The 14,020-nt window shown below is 40.3% G+C and overlaps 1 protein-coding gene across 7 annotated transcripts in view; it reads right to left on the bottom strand.

Moving 5' to 3' along the window:
- The window catches only part of LOC127643823 (catenin delta-1-like), a 40,382-nt gene that overhangs the window by 11,062 nt on the left and 15,300 nt on the right, over positions 1 to 14,020 (bottom strand). For 5 of the 7 annotated variants that reach the window (XM_052126725.1, XM_052126730.1, XM_052126727.1 and 2 more), the window contains exons 2-10: positions 9,690 to 9,841; positions 7,324 to 7,395; positions 6,386 to 6,511; positions 5,869 to 6,149; positions 3,991 to 4,269; positions 3,638 to 3,893; positions 3,232 to 3,454; positions 2,942 to 3,134; positions 1,239 to 1,356 (exon numbers count right to left, since the gene is read on the bottom strand). In XM_052126725.1, the coding sequence (XP_051982685.1) occupies positions 1,239 to 1,356; positions 2,942 to 3,134; positions 3,232 to 3,454; positions 3,638 to 3,893; positions 3,991 to 4,269; positions 5,869 to 6,149; positions 6,386 to 6,511; positions 7,324 to 7,395; positions 9,690 to 9,836 (1,695 nt within the window). In that variant the 5' untranslated portion in view covers positions 9,837 to 9,841. The remainder of the gene's footprint in view (positions 1 to 1,238; positions 1,357 to 2,941; positions 3,135 to 3,231; positions 3,455 to 3,637; positions 3,894 to 3,990; positions 4,270 to 5,868; positions 6,150 to 6,385; positions 6,512 to 7,323; positions 7,396 to 9,689; positions 9,842 to 14,020) is intronic. The other 2 variants (XM_052126728.1, XM_052126729.1) reach the window with 1 other exon arrangement.

The following is a 14,020-nucleotide window of genomic DNA, read 5'->3' as shown; positions in this document are numbered from 1 at the left end:
GATTACAGTGTTTACAAGTGTTACATCATCAAGACAAAACAGTTGTAATATTAGATATAATTTTATAATATTAGTAAGAGATTTTATAAATGTAAATTTACATTTTGTGGCTAAACGTTTGAAACACTTCCACTGTAAGTGCCTTGATTATAACTGTGATTTATTTAACCCTGAAAATTATGTCAAAGCTGCTGTGTGTCATTTCTGTGCCACTAGCGACACCATGTGAAATTGATATAATAATAATATTTATGTATTTCTTTTAAACAAAATAGCATAAGATTTCCTGAAAAATGAAAGATGAATTTCTCAAACGAATGTTTGAGAGAACTAGGGTTAGAACATCGCGATACAATGTTTTGGAGAAGGAATACTAGTACCGATACTTCCTTTGTCTTGCATTGTTTACATGTGTATCGCCCTTTAAACCGCATTTAATGAAAAGAATGCAAAATGGGAAAATGTACACATCACTCCTCATTTTAATGATAAGACAACAAACCGGCTTATGTACTATTACATGTATTATCAGTATACACTACAGATTTAAAGCCTTTCCAGGTCCTGCTATCATAAGACAAACACTAGCAACATAACAAGCTCAGTAAATTGAAGAGTGTTCTAACCTTAGCTGATGGATCTCCATTTATTTTGTTCCCTTTTCTCCCCAATTTGGAATGCCCAATTCCCAATCCACTCCAAGTCCTCGTGGTGGCGTAGTGACTCGCCTCACTCCGGGTGGCAGAGGACAAATCTCAGTTGCCTCTGCATCTGAGACCGGCAATTCAAGCATCTAATCATGTGGCTTGTTGAGCGCATTACTGCAGAGACCAACCGCGCATGGAGCTCACACCATTCTCTGCACAATCCGTGCACAACACACCATGCACCCCACCGATTATAACAATTGCCACATTAAACGTATTCGACATTGCTGTTACTGTAAAACAATATTTTTTTTTTTTATATATAATTCCGTTTAATATAAAGTTTCTGCAGCTAGCCCTGCTGGTCGGAGGCCCAGGGCAAATGGCCCATGCATTAATCTGTCCTTGTTTTCCCTAAAATGTCCTACTATTGTGTTTTGTCTATTTGGTAGAAGAGCAGCCCATATGAAGCCGACTTGCAATGACTGCTCCAACGACTTCCACTGTAAAAAAAAAATTTTACCAGCTGTGGGACAGATGCTGTTGTCAGAACCGAAGTGCTCAAAGCACCAATCAGAGCTCAATGGTTACCTTGTTGTCCACATCTTTACAGTTGATCTGTGACTGGACAATGTACATAAGAGAGTCGACCAGTCCAGAGCATTCCCTCAGCTTCCTCCTGGCCTCACTTCGTTCTGAACTTACATTCCTGAAAGAGAGAAACGTCATGTTACTAATTAGGTCACTGCCTGTTTAATGTTTAGCAAACTTTGGCATGCAAAGAAAGTTTTAGCTTCAGGTCATCACCAAAAACATTAACTGACATTTGGAAAGCAGAGCAGTCAAGGGCGCCAGATGAGAAATTGAGTGTTAAAAAGGCAAGCCACTGTTAGCTTTGCTGAAATGAAATCATGGTGTAAAACCATTCCTATGATTGAACAGACTGCTTTCTAAAAGCCTAATAGGCGAGTGGGAGATGTGAGGGACAGTTTAAAAGAGAATCACTCAAGGGAAATAAGTGGATTCAAAAGATAATTTTTCTCTCTTTATCCTAAATTTTTCCTGGTTCTTTCAGAGTCTCGGAGTCTCAAGAGTTTCTTAGACACGCGCACACACACACACGTATTTCCTTTGCACTTCCCTCTTTTCTTCCACATAAAAATGCAGTTTCCTCACATATACACTAATGACCTTTCTTGACAGGAATTCTTTAGCAGCATTAAACCACACCCCTCCTTCTTAAATGTCTTCTATCATATGAATCTTGAATGTGCAATCCCTTCCCAACATATCCTCATTAGGGATGTGCAAAACTACACATTTTCAAAATGGACAAGATTGCCAGAAGGAAGCCCCGTATAATTAAGCTGGTTTCGGTTCACTGGTTTATTTGGGGCGTTTACATAAAATGTGTTCAAAAACAATTAAATGAAATCGAGCGAATGGGTCTTCAGATGCTCAAAAATATTGCTAGGTGTGATGCAACAAGCAAAAGATGTCCACCTGAATGTGTATGGCTGTAGTGGTGCTTTAAAGGGGAGTGGTGCTTTAAAGTCTAGAAGCCAAAGCACTTTGTCAGCATGCTCATTAAAACACCACCACTGAAAATATGACAACAAATAATATATGCGGGAGACCGGGGCTAGTTTCTACAAGGGCTAGATTTAAAGCTGATGTAACTTTTCTTTCTCCTATCCTAGCTAAATATGCAGAGACAACTATTAATAAGCCAATAAATTAAGTAAATTTTCTCAAAATTAAAACACTGTTTGTTGCGCTATGAAAATTGCTCTTTGTTTTGAGCGCACCCCCCTCCCCCCCACACCCCACGTTACTCAACCAGTGGCATGTTGACGCTATCCTTTTCTTTTTTGTTGTTTCTTAATTTGTTTTGTGTCTCAAATTGTTGTACTCTTTAAATTTGGCTGAAAAGCCTATAATAGGCAGTTTTATGCAGGTGTAGATGTTTGGTGATTGTGAAGGGATGAGGACGTAATGTTCACATTGAACCTCCAACAACTGATTTGATAGCAGGTTCCAATGTAACAACTTACCCCACCCATAGTGGGGCACACTATTGGAGCGGTTGTATTATTGAAATTTTTATTTTCAAGGGCAAAAAGTTAAAATATTCAATAGATTTTTTTAGTGGCCAAGGCTTCAAGTAAATGGCTATACAGAAATTGACCTGAGAAATATTCACTGCAGTAAAAAAAATGGACAACTAACCCCATATATTAAAATATTTTTTTTTACCAAATCAACCTCATGAATGCCTGTGTCTCTTTCTTTACCTTAAGCACCCGGTAGTGTTGGTGAGTGCCGTCTCCCACTCCAAGTGTCTAGGTTTGCAGCTCTCCTCTCCCCCTTTGTTCCCCCTCTCCCAGCCAGAGTGTGGAACCATCACCTCATCGGACAAAGCATGCAGTGCATGGTCCACTATCTCCATCTTAACGGAGTCATGAGACGACAGGTTCCACAGTGTGCCTGAAAAGAGGAGCCATCATCACTTTAAGCACAGTATTTAAAGTTCAGAAAGCTTCTCTGATGACAAACAGTCATGACTCTAAACAGCAAGATATACCGGTTATAGTGTCTGTGAGGTCCTGATCTCTCGTCTTCCTCAGTAGCCGCACCAGTGCGGGAATTCCGTCACAGTTCTTGATGGCTATCTTGTTATCTGGATCTCGTCCGTATGAGATGTTCTTGAGAGCTCCGCATGCTGCGTAATGCACCTCCTTCTTTGGGTTATCAAGCATGGAGACCAGGGCAGGGATCCCCTTCATTCGCCTTACTTCCGACTTCACCTGCACAGAGTATAAAGAGTCTGAGTGCATGGAGCATGCAACAGATGTGCATAAGTGATGACTGTTGCTGCTGGTTAGAACAAATTCAGAATAAGATTATCTGTAGTTGCTGTATTGTGTCATACCTGGTCTGGACGTCTGGCATTAGTTTCTATACTGCTTTCTGTGCAAGTGTAAACTAACCTTATCATTCTTAAAGGTAAGATGCTGCAAGTAGGCTGCAGCATTGCTTCTGACAGGGTCCAGGCGATAGTTGAGCATTGCGATTACTTCAGGAAGTTCTGGCTGCCTCCATGTGGTGGGGGCGGGGCCTTTGCGCAGAGTGCTGTCCAATGATGCCATGCTGCCTCTCTCTCCCTGAGCCAATGGGGCTCCACCTCCCCAATAATACATATCACCAGCTCCACTCATATCACCATCTAGTGTGCCCTCATATGACCTGGACAAATTAAGAAACATACTTGAAGGTCAGAAAATTATGACAGAATTAAATAAACTGGCACTTCAAATATAGTTTGAGAGCAAAAAACACTAACCCTGTCCTGCGTGGGGGTGGGGCATGGTGTGCATGTGCTAGCCGGGGCATCGTGCTGTAGTGCATTGCTGGCCCCATGCCGTAATCAGGCTCGTCGTATCCCAGGCTCCTCTGATCATCCTCTAGGCCGTAGGGGTCTGGGACGAAGCGCTGCAGGGCTCCAGTGATCTCCAGAGCACTGCCCATACGTCCCACCTGTGGCTGAGCCACATACGGGTCCAGTTGTGGCCGGCTGTGGTTGCGGTAAGCAGAGTCCAGCGTGCGGTAGCCATCAACAGGCCTATAGAATAAGAAACATGGTGAAGTCAGAGATCTTTCTAAATTCATGAGCTATTACTCTGACAATCATATACACAGTTGAATTGGTTAAATCTAGAATTCTCAATCTGTGGTTCTCAACTGGTTTTGCTTCAGGATCCTGATTAACATGAGACATGAAGTGGTAAACCAACTCTTACAAAACTTTCCTTGAAATCAAACATGAAATTTATTACAATATCATTTAATACAAAGTCCCAACACAGGATTCCCACTCTGTTCAATCCACAATTTTCCCAACAAATGTAATACTTAAGCAAAAACATGTGTCTATTTAAAAATCAAGCTTTTATTTTGTGTGTTCACTTCCAAATAAGCAGTATTCTCAATGGCACCGTTTTTTTTTTCGGACTTTTTTTCCGGACTTTCGAACAAAAAGACACAAATTCGCCCGTTTTCTTATTGGAAAAAGGTACATTACAAAATATCACTGTCCTGGTCAAAAAAGCAAAGTTTGTGGGGAATAATAGCCATTTTCTATACTTTTGAGGCACAAGCAATTAGAAAATAACACTTACTACAAAACAAAAATTAAGTTACATAGCGTAATAGCGACCCCTTCTGGTGATGCCACTAGGTGGCAACAAATTAAAGTCTAATGTGCTATGAGTGAGTCATTGAATCATTTGAAATGTTCATGACCGAAATCTGCCAAGAGACTATAGTTTATAGCATTATAACAAAGCAGATCTATAATTACCATTCAGTTTGTAAGACAACAATAATAGTCTAATAATAATAATAATAATAATAATAATAATAATATCAATAGCGTCCGTACCTTCTACATTATTACAATTTACATGTCAAATCTACTGACTTCAGTAGAATGTTTAAGCATTATAAAAACAAAGCAGATGTACTGTATCATTTTCCTACAGTATTTAAACTGCTGAACATGACATTTATCACAAAAGACCATAATAGCATAATAACAATAATTTTGAGTTTCAATGATGTCCATTCATCATTGTAAGGTGCATTTCACATGAGATGAGTAGAGACGTCAAAGCTCCGCTAAACACCAGCATCAAGCGGTGCTTTGTCCTACACATTAGGGTGCCTACAGAGTGACTAGTTTACGCTGCTTCAGAGAATGCTGCGTATGCACTGATTTCAAAGAGGATTTTCAAAGGGAAAATATGAGACCTTCAACATCTTTTCATAAATTTAAACCATAAAGTAAAACTCAAAATTGTGGTGATCAACATTATGCCACAAACGCTGACGATTAAGCTCAACTTGTATTAAACCCAGAACATTCCTTTAATTTATAATTTGACAGATGTGTTTGTGCCAAAATATAACGTTTTATTGGACACACAGCCCTCCACAACACCAAAACATATGGCATTTCATGGAAGCATTTCTTCCTCCTTTTTCAAAGACAATAAATTATTAATTAACCTATTACTTGCATTAGCACTGTTTTTGCATACTGTTTGTGGACAAGCAACCCACCAGATTAGAACCACTGATCTAAAATATCAGTAATTTTCAAACAAACATTTGCCCATCCATCACACTAATATATAATTAGTTCTATGAAGTAGGCACGCACCTGTAGCGTTCATCCATACGAGTCCCTCGGCTGAGACTGGCGTAGGCTTCAGAAGGAGGTCCGCTGCGGTAGTCGTCATAGCCGCCTGGAGGTCCATAGTGGTAGTTACGGGGGACAGTAGCAGTAGGGTAGTCCATGGGACCACCTGGTGGCCTGTACAGGCGGTCTATCGGGGTGTTATAATTCATGCCGGTGACTGAACCAGTGCCATCCAGAGAGAGTGTGTCAGAGACTGAGGGAATGACTGTTCGTGTAGTGGTGGTCTTTGTGACCTTCTTGACCTAATAAGGGGGGGGGGGGGTGCTGTAAGTTTAGACATCAATAACATAACCAAAGGTAATGTAAAACCAATGCCATAGGCAACATATTTGCTTGGAGAGCTGCAGTGGAGAAGATTATCAGTGAATGACTAAAATTTCAGACCATTCATCACACAAATCTAGTACATGGCTATATACAGTAAATAAGGACAATTTCATTCATGGTAAACGATTCCTTTAAATGCACACAAACTTACTGTAGTCTCGGTGCGGCGTGTTGTGCCATCATCACTGGTTTCGACTGAAATAACTGGCAGTCCATCGTGAGGGTCTTCCTCTACCATGACCGACTCAACAAGATGACCAGGGTCCAACATCCTGTACTGTAGCACAAATGCACATAGAACAATAGTGAGTAATAGCCAAGAAGAGAAAGTGCATCTCTTCACACAAACACACCATCTGGTTGCAGAGTTTTCGAAGGTGTCAATGACGACAGACACTAACAAGTTTCTTTAGAAACAGGAATTCAAAAAAGTGTAAAAGTATGCAAAAGATCATCTCTCATGACTTAACAAAAATTATAGCCCAGGGCCTTTTATTGAACTCACTTGCCCTACAGTCATGGGTTAGTCATGCGTTCACCGGTGCAATCTTATGTTTATTGCTGATGTGTTTTGTGCATTGGAACTATAATTTGGATTTTAGTGATGTATTGACCATGATGGCATATTTAAATCAGCACAATTTTGCAATTTTTAGGGCTGTAACTTATGATTATAATGCTAATGAATGAATCTTTGATTATTTATTCAATTAATCTAATAAAGCCATGTTGCACGGTGCACATATGCGACTAATCAATAATGAAATTTGATTTTATTGATTTGTTGCAGCATTTACATTTGCAAGAATGGCTTGCGATAGTCCTGGAAGCATCACTTAGAATTTTTTTTAATATTCAGTATAATAAAAGATAACAAATTTGTTTTTCACACTGCATACAAAAAAAACTCTCCAATTCCTTTAAAAAGTTGTCTCTGCATATTTAAGTCATTCGTTGGTACATTCATTGCATTTGAAATTAAATGTGAAGAAATTAAAAACCCCACTATCAAATTTGTTGTTGGATGGAAAATAAAGTCTATTAAATACAACCGGTCATCTTGTTGAGTCCTGGACACCAAATACTAACCTGTGTCCCGTTAATATAGCCCTCACTTAATTTGAGGCGTTCCAACTCTGCATCACCAGTGACACGCCCGTTCTAGAAAAACAGAGAAAGGGAGAGGGTGAGAGAGAGAGCGAGCATTATGACACACAAACAAAAAAGCGCAATAAATGTAAAAGAGGCCAGTGACCATGCCGAGATATATATATATATATAAAGTGCAAGACACAACTAAAAACCAGAATCTTTTGAAACTATGTCCATGCAAAGGATGCATATGGGTAAACGACTGAACATTTAAACAAATGACTGAAGTTAGTCACAGCATTGTAAAACAGAAACATGACAGTGTAGCGGAAAAGAATAATGAATGATGGATGAACGAATGCCAGGATTGGCTACCGGAGAATATTACTCATGCATTTACACAACAACGGCATGCAGCACCACTCAAATTCTCTACACGCAAACCAAGCAGCTGTACTATTCATGGTCCACAGAGAGAGCTGTGAAGGTTTACGGTAATCTTAGCTGAGAGGTGGGCTTGCGGGAACCTGACAGCATAGGAACTGAGCCTGCTCAGCATGTTAATATCTGCACAGCTAGTATGTCAACAGAGAGGAGATGTAACCGATAGTGGCATTCCAAACACCACTGACCAGCTTTTTATCTTTATACGAGTGCGTTATGAAATCGAAAGGAATAGAAAGAATCGGAGAGGATTTTAGAAAGGAATAGTTCTCAAATTAAAATTGTGACTTTATTTACTCACCCTCATGTTGTTACAAACAAACATGACTTTTTTCCACGGAAAAAAAGATGTTAGGTAGAATGTCTTAAATCTCACATGCGCTTGCGATGAATTCAAACATGGAGCGTCAGGACGTCAAACAAGGTTTGCCGTCATTGTCAAATATCACTTAAGCACATCTACATGCATGATCTTACACCAAATATGCTAAATTAAACTGATAACGTGTAAGGTCGTTTAAAAATGTGGCAATTGTTGTACACATGCCCGTTTATATTTCAACATCAAAAGGAAGGAATAATTAGATGTCTTAACTTCATGCAAGCAGTTCTTACACATCATTATTGGAAAAAGCAGATTTTTTGAGTCAGTGTATTGCCTTGCACATAAACCCGCATATTGCTTCTTGCATGTCTCATCGCTGCATCATATCTGGTGCAACATGTCTTGACGTGCCACACTTGAATGCAAGCAAGTGATATTTGAGAGCTATAATGGAAGGGAAGATTTTCTGTGAATAATATCTTACATATTGGGCTATTCCTCACACAAAGCCACTTTGGACATTCTACAAAATATCCCCTTGCCCAAAGAAAGTCACTTGGTTTTGGAACAAAATTTGGGTAAGGTGACAGAATTCTAATTCTGGGTGAACTTCAAATGCTTTAAAGATTTGTAAGATCCAGTTATTCTGTTTTATATACTGTGATGGTATGATATATTTGAGAGACAAACAACAAAATGTTGTTTTTAAATATGTGGCATGGAATAAACCGATCCAATTTCATTAAATCATTTACAAGCACAGTCAACCCCCTTGAAGGAGGTGGTGTAACCTAACCAGTCAGACAAGTCCTATAATCCAAAAACTGTGTATCAAATGTAAAATTCAGAAGAGTAAAGTAAGCTGAAAAGGTTAAAGACAATACTTGATGTGTTCTTGTTGAGCAACCGAAAGTCAGAGTTTTCCAAAATCATCTTCTAAACACAAAAGGAGACTCGACTTACTAAACCGGTTTTGTCATCTCCGCACTCTCAGACAGAGCAGAGCGTAAGGGGGGTTTGGGTGTTGAGAAAGTTTCTGTGATAAGTGAGACACTCACCATAAAGACAGTGAAAAAACAAACAAGAATTCCTCTTCATTGAAGAACATTCATTCCCACATAATCAGACAGAGTTGGTTTTAACATACAACATACAGACATGCTTTGGTGAGGACCAAAAGAGGTGACATTCAAAAAACAAAGAGACAAATAAGGTAGACACTTGAATGGACAATGTGATGGCAACACAAACTGGGGTGTAAGAAAGAACCACCATGCAAGGCAAACTTTGACTTGGTCTCACATGTTATCAGCTGCAGAATGATATCTGCGTCAATGATGACAGAAGCATACAAATGATGCAAATGTAAATAAAAACGATGACAATGAATGCCACTTGTGAAGGATGGGTTAATTGCCATGCTCCTCAAAGTGTCGACTAGAACGGATGCAATGGTGCACAGAGAGATGAGATGGAGGAGAGAAATGCAGGGAGGTGGGGCAAGATGACGTTTTAAGATGAACATGGGGTGAAATATCGCAGCGTGATGACGCGGGGAACCCTGCTGCTGCATGATTGGCCGGGAAGGCGTTACCTGCAGGGTGGGGAAGGGGCGGGGTAGGGTGCCGGAGGGCCCCACGCTCCTCCTCTCCTCCTCCAGAGCTCGAGTCAGACGCTCAAACTGCATCTCCTGCTCTCGCACGGAGGCCAGGAGAGATGCGGCATTCTCACACTGCTCCATACACACTGAGAGAAAGAGGACAGAGTTACACATTCAACACACACACACACACACACACACACACATCATGAGAACGGGTGCCTTACAATCTCCACACTGTCCTGAAAACAGAGAGAAACATGCCTGCATGCGCTCCATGCAGAACAAATGACATTTGTACAGCGAAATGCATAGCCCTATCCAAGATGGTGTGCACTAGAGATGGATGATCAGTACAGCTTTTCTAAATATTGGTCCTAGAGTAGCCCTCACCAAGCATTTTGGATGCTTCCCTAATCTAACACACCTGATTCAACTCATCAGCTCGTTAGTAAAGGCACCAAAATCTGATTGGATCCTTTTTGAAATGCAGAAGTAAACTATGGTAGGGTAAACTATAGCAGTTATTAGGGCACACCGCAAATATTGTTGCATTCCCATTTTCTGCAACAGCAAAAGAAAGAATCCACTATGCTTCCACTACGTTGGATTACAACAGTCTAGGGCTGCACAATTAATTGTAATTTATTCACGATCACAATTTCTGCCACTCACAGTTAGCCTAATTTAGCATAACCCACTGTGATATTAGTGAACTTGAGCGAAGAAGTTACAGCCAGGTAAATCTGCAAATTGCTGTGTCTACTGATGACAGACCAAATCACAAGCTCTTTTCATTTTCACCTCAACTGATGCATCAAGCTCTGAGGAAGTTCAGTTTACGAGTAGCTTATTGTATGTCACTCTGATCTGTAATGTATTACATGAGATTCACAATGCAGTGTTTCAGCGGTCTCAATGCAGTTCTTTGCTCAATACACACAAATTCCATCTGCTCTAATAATGGGTTAAACAAAGAACATCTATGCTTGCTCAGAGTTCGGGTTGTGCGCGTCGCTAACATGTCCTGACTACATTATATTTAAAGTGTTCCAGATTTACTGAAACTGCACATTTGCGTAATTCCAAATATGTTTGACAATTACAAGTTTCTAAACAAATTTAAAGTAATGCCATGGAGAGCATTTCACCATGTTTGAAAGGAGGAGCACAAAGCTGTTGTCAGCTTTAACTACACACAGACATGCCAACACACATTTCTAGGGCTGTGAACTGGGCAGATAAACTTAAGTTCGAATTTTATCTTAAATATTTTCAAAATGTAAATAATATTTAGTCCAATAATATCCTTAGTCCACAAGAGAGCACATTAAATACATAAACCATTCAGCACCATTATATTACTGCAAATAACATTCCTGGCAGATAAAAAAAAAAATTATAATTCCATTTTCAACTAATGTGCATAAAATAAACAAATAAAAAGTTTGAGAGTCAATGTTTCAAATGTTAAGTCAAAAGTAAAATGATGGGAGGGAAAAATTCTATTCTATTCAATACAGTTCACATGGTGTTACACTTGGAACTGATGCCAAAGTCTACTACCCAGATTCATACTTCATAACAGCAAAATAGTTTGTATCCACTACAGTGCATGTAGGGTAGCAATATTCCCAGATAGCAGTGGTATTCGGCTGAACTCGGTGGTGAAGCTGCCCAGACTGTGAGCCCAGGCCAGGGGCTGCTCAAACAGATGGAACACAACCATTTTTGCAGCATTTTAAAACCAAAGTATACTTTGGTTTTCCACGTGCCAGTACGTCTCATGTGTCACCTACACAGTACAACCAAGTTTTCCTAGACACGCTGACAGTCTGCATCTGTACAAGGCTAAGATGACCGTACCGAGAGTAAAGCTTTATATAAATCAATACATCGAGTTGATTTGTCATGATACTGAATGGATATTTTAGATCCTTGTATCAATATTGCTATTTATATATTTAATTACTGTATATGAGTGTTCATATGTCCTACTTTTAATAATTAATCTAGTCCTCTAAAAAAGTACACAGCTTGAAATCAGTGGCTTTCAGTGGGATCAGAGCTACATCTACAAGACTGAAACTGAGCTATAATATTCATGCGGAGACTCGCTCGCAGTTTCACTCTCTCAGACACATTGTGTTGCGTATTTTGCCACAGTTTCAATCAGGATACGATTACCATATTTCAATGTAATGAATTGTGGCATATGTAATGGGTACAGTGTGCATGCACTGAACGGGCCTGTACTGGCTCACGTTCAAAAGAGTATATACATTGAAAGGCTAGAGACGTTAATGTGTCGAGACCCCAACATTCGATCAGGCTGTTTTTGACTGCAAGGACACATCCTGTGTAAATGCCCCCTTAGAAATCTGTCTGATCGGTATGTGGTGGACAATGAACATAATCCAAATATCAGCCTAAATATACAAGGCTTCCTTAAGACAGACTAGTCCTTCAGACAACCCACAGACTAGTCATTATAAAAATCTACAGTCATGCACATCCCTAGTGTGCACCATGTGACCCATGCAGTAAGCTAAATCAAAAAGCAGTAACAGACAGACAGAAAAAAGAGAAAGCACAGAAATGTGAGCGAGATGGACAAAAAATAAAACCAAGGCTCCTGAGCTGTGGAAAGAGCGCACGAGAGAGACCGGTACTAACAAAGCTCATCAGATGCAGGCGTGATCACGCCGTCACCGCTGAGTGACAGTACACACAGGAAACCAGACCATTTTCATTTGCAAAGAGAGAACTGTGAATCAGACGCGGTGTGAGAAGAGATTGTGTAGAAGCAGGCATAATGAGTGCAGTCACAACAAGGAATGAGCCACGGTCTATTCAACTCGAGTGGCTCCACACAACTGTATCGATGCTAAAGAGACTGTGCTGGCCTCTATACACAAAACATTTTCATGCTTAAACTGACACCCATTACAGAAAGTACAGTGCCAGTACTATGGTGTAGTAATAGGATCACTTATTCATGTAGTACTTCCAAAAATACTAGGGTATTACCATGGTAAAACTTCCAAAAAACATGGTAAATTTATATAGACACCATTGTACCAAATGCTTGCCATATTAAACATTTTTAATGGTGCTCTAACATACTTGGTAACATGGTAATATCATCTTTTTGTGCAGTACATTTCTCTACAACCTTAATTTGCTTCATTAAATTAGGATAATCTGCCCCCTTCAACTAATATCAGCTTTGTAAACAGCTGGAGAAGCTACCGTAATTTCCGGACTATAAGCCGCAACTTTTTTCCCACGCCTTGAACCTCGCGGCTTATACAATGACGCGGCTAATATATGGATTTTTCCCACTTTCAAATTTTATAAAAAAAAAAAAAAAAACATTCTGTGACGTGCTCAGTTTTTTACGGCGTGAAGCTTTCATTAGACCAATGAAATTGCCGAACGGGTTAAGGTCAAAACAACTTTTTTTGTTTACAGTTTAGATTAAATCGAAGCGCTCAAACTTCCCATCATTCTGATTAGGCCTACGGTAGTCATTTTGTCACCCTCACCATGGCAAAGACATGGAGAAACGCATATGATGCTGCTTTCAAGTTGAAGGCGATTGATCTGGCTGTTGAAAAGGAAATAGAGCTGCTGCACGGGAGCTTGGTCTTAATGAGTCGATGATAAGACGTTGGAAACAGCAGCGTGAGGAATTGACTCAGTGCAAAAAGACAACTAAATCTGAGGCTATTCAACTCCGACACCGAAGGAGATGACTTCAGTGGTTTCAGTGCACAGGACGAGGAAGATAGTGACCAATGACTTGGTAGGCTACTGTTTACTGCAAATGTTTTATTACAAGCCGTGTGTGGCAGCGGGCGTGGTCAAGCGCCCGTCCGGGAGAGAAAAGCTGTAAGGGCGCTTACACCTGCGCTAAATTATGTCTAACACCGGTGTCTAATTTCAAGTGCCCTGCTTCACGTGTCCTTCTTGGGAAAACTGTCACACGGGCACCAGTGTGACAGTTTTCAGCAGGGCACTTGACGCTCCAGGTAAGGCTTTTAATGGCCACAGCAATGTTTAATCAATTTTATAAAGTTTCTCAATTCTTCTATGTGCCAACACTAGACTGACGTGTGTCACTCTCTCAGCTCTGTGGCTGCTGCCTTTTATGCCGCTCTCCCCATGCTTACTGAAATTAGACACCGGTGTTAGACATAATTTAGCTCAGGTGTAAGCGCCTTTACCGCTTTTCTCCCGGACGGGCGCTTGACCACGCCCGCTGCCACACCGTGTTCCGTTAAAGCCTGAGTAAAGTTCATTTGTTTCAATGTACCGGTAGG

Source organism: Xyrauchen texanus, chromosome 5, assembly GCF_025860055.1.
Source record: "Xyrauchen texanus isolate HMW12.3.18 chromosome 5, RBS_HiC_50CHRs, whole genome shotgun sequence".
NCBI lineage: Eukaryota > Metazoa > Chordata > Actinopteri > Cypriniformes > Catostomidae > Xyrauchen > Xyrauchen texanus.
The sequence above is the reverse complement of the archived record's forward strand: the minus strand, read 5'-3'. Positions and strand labels throughout refer to the sequence as shown.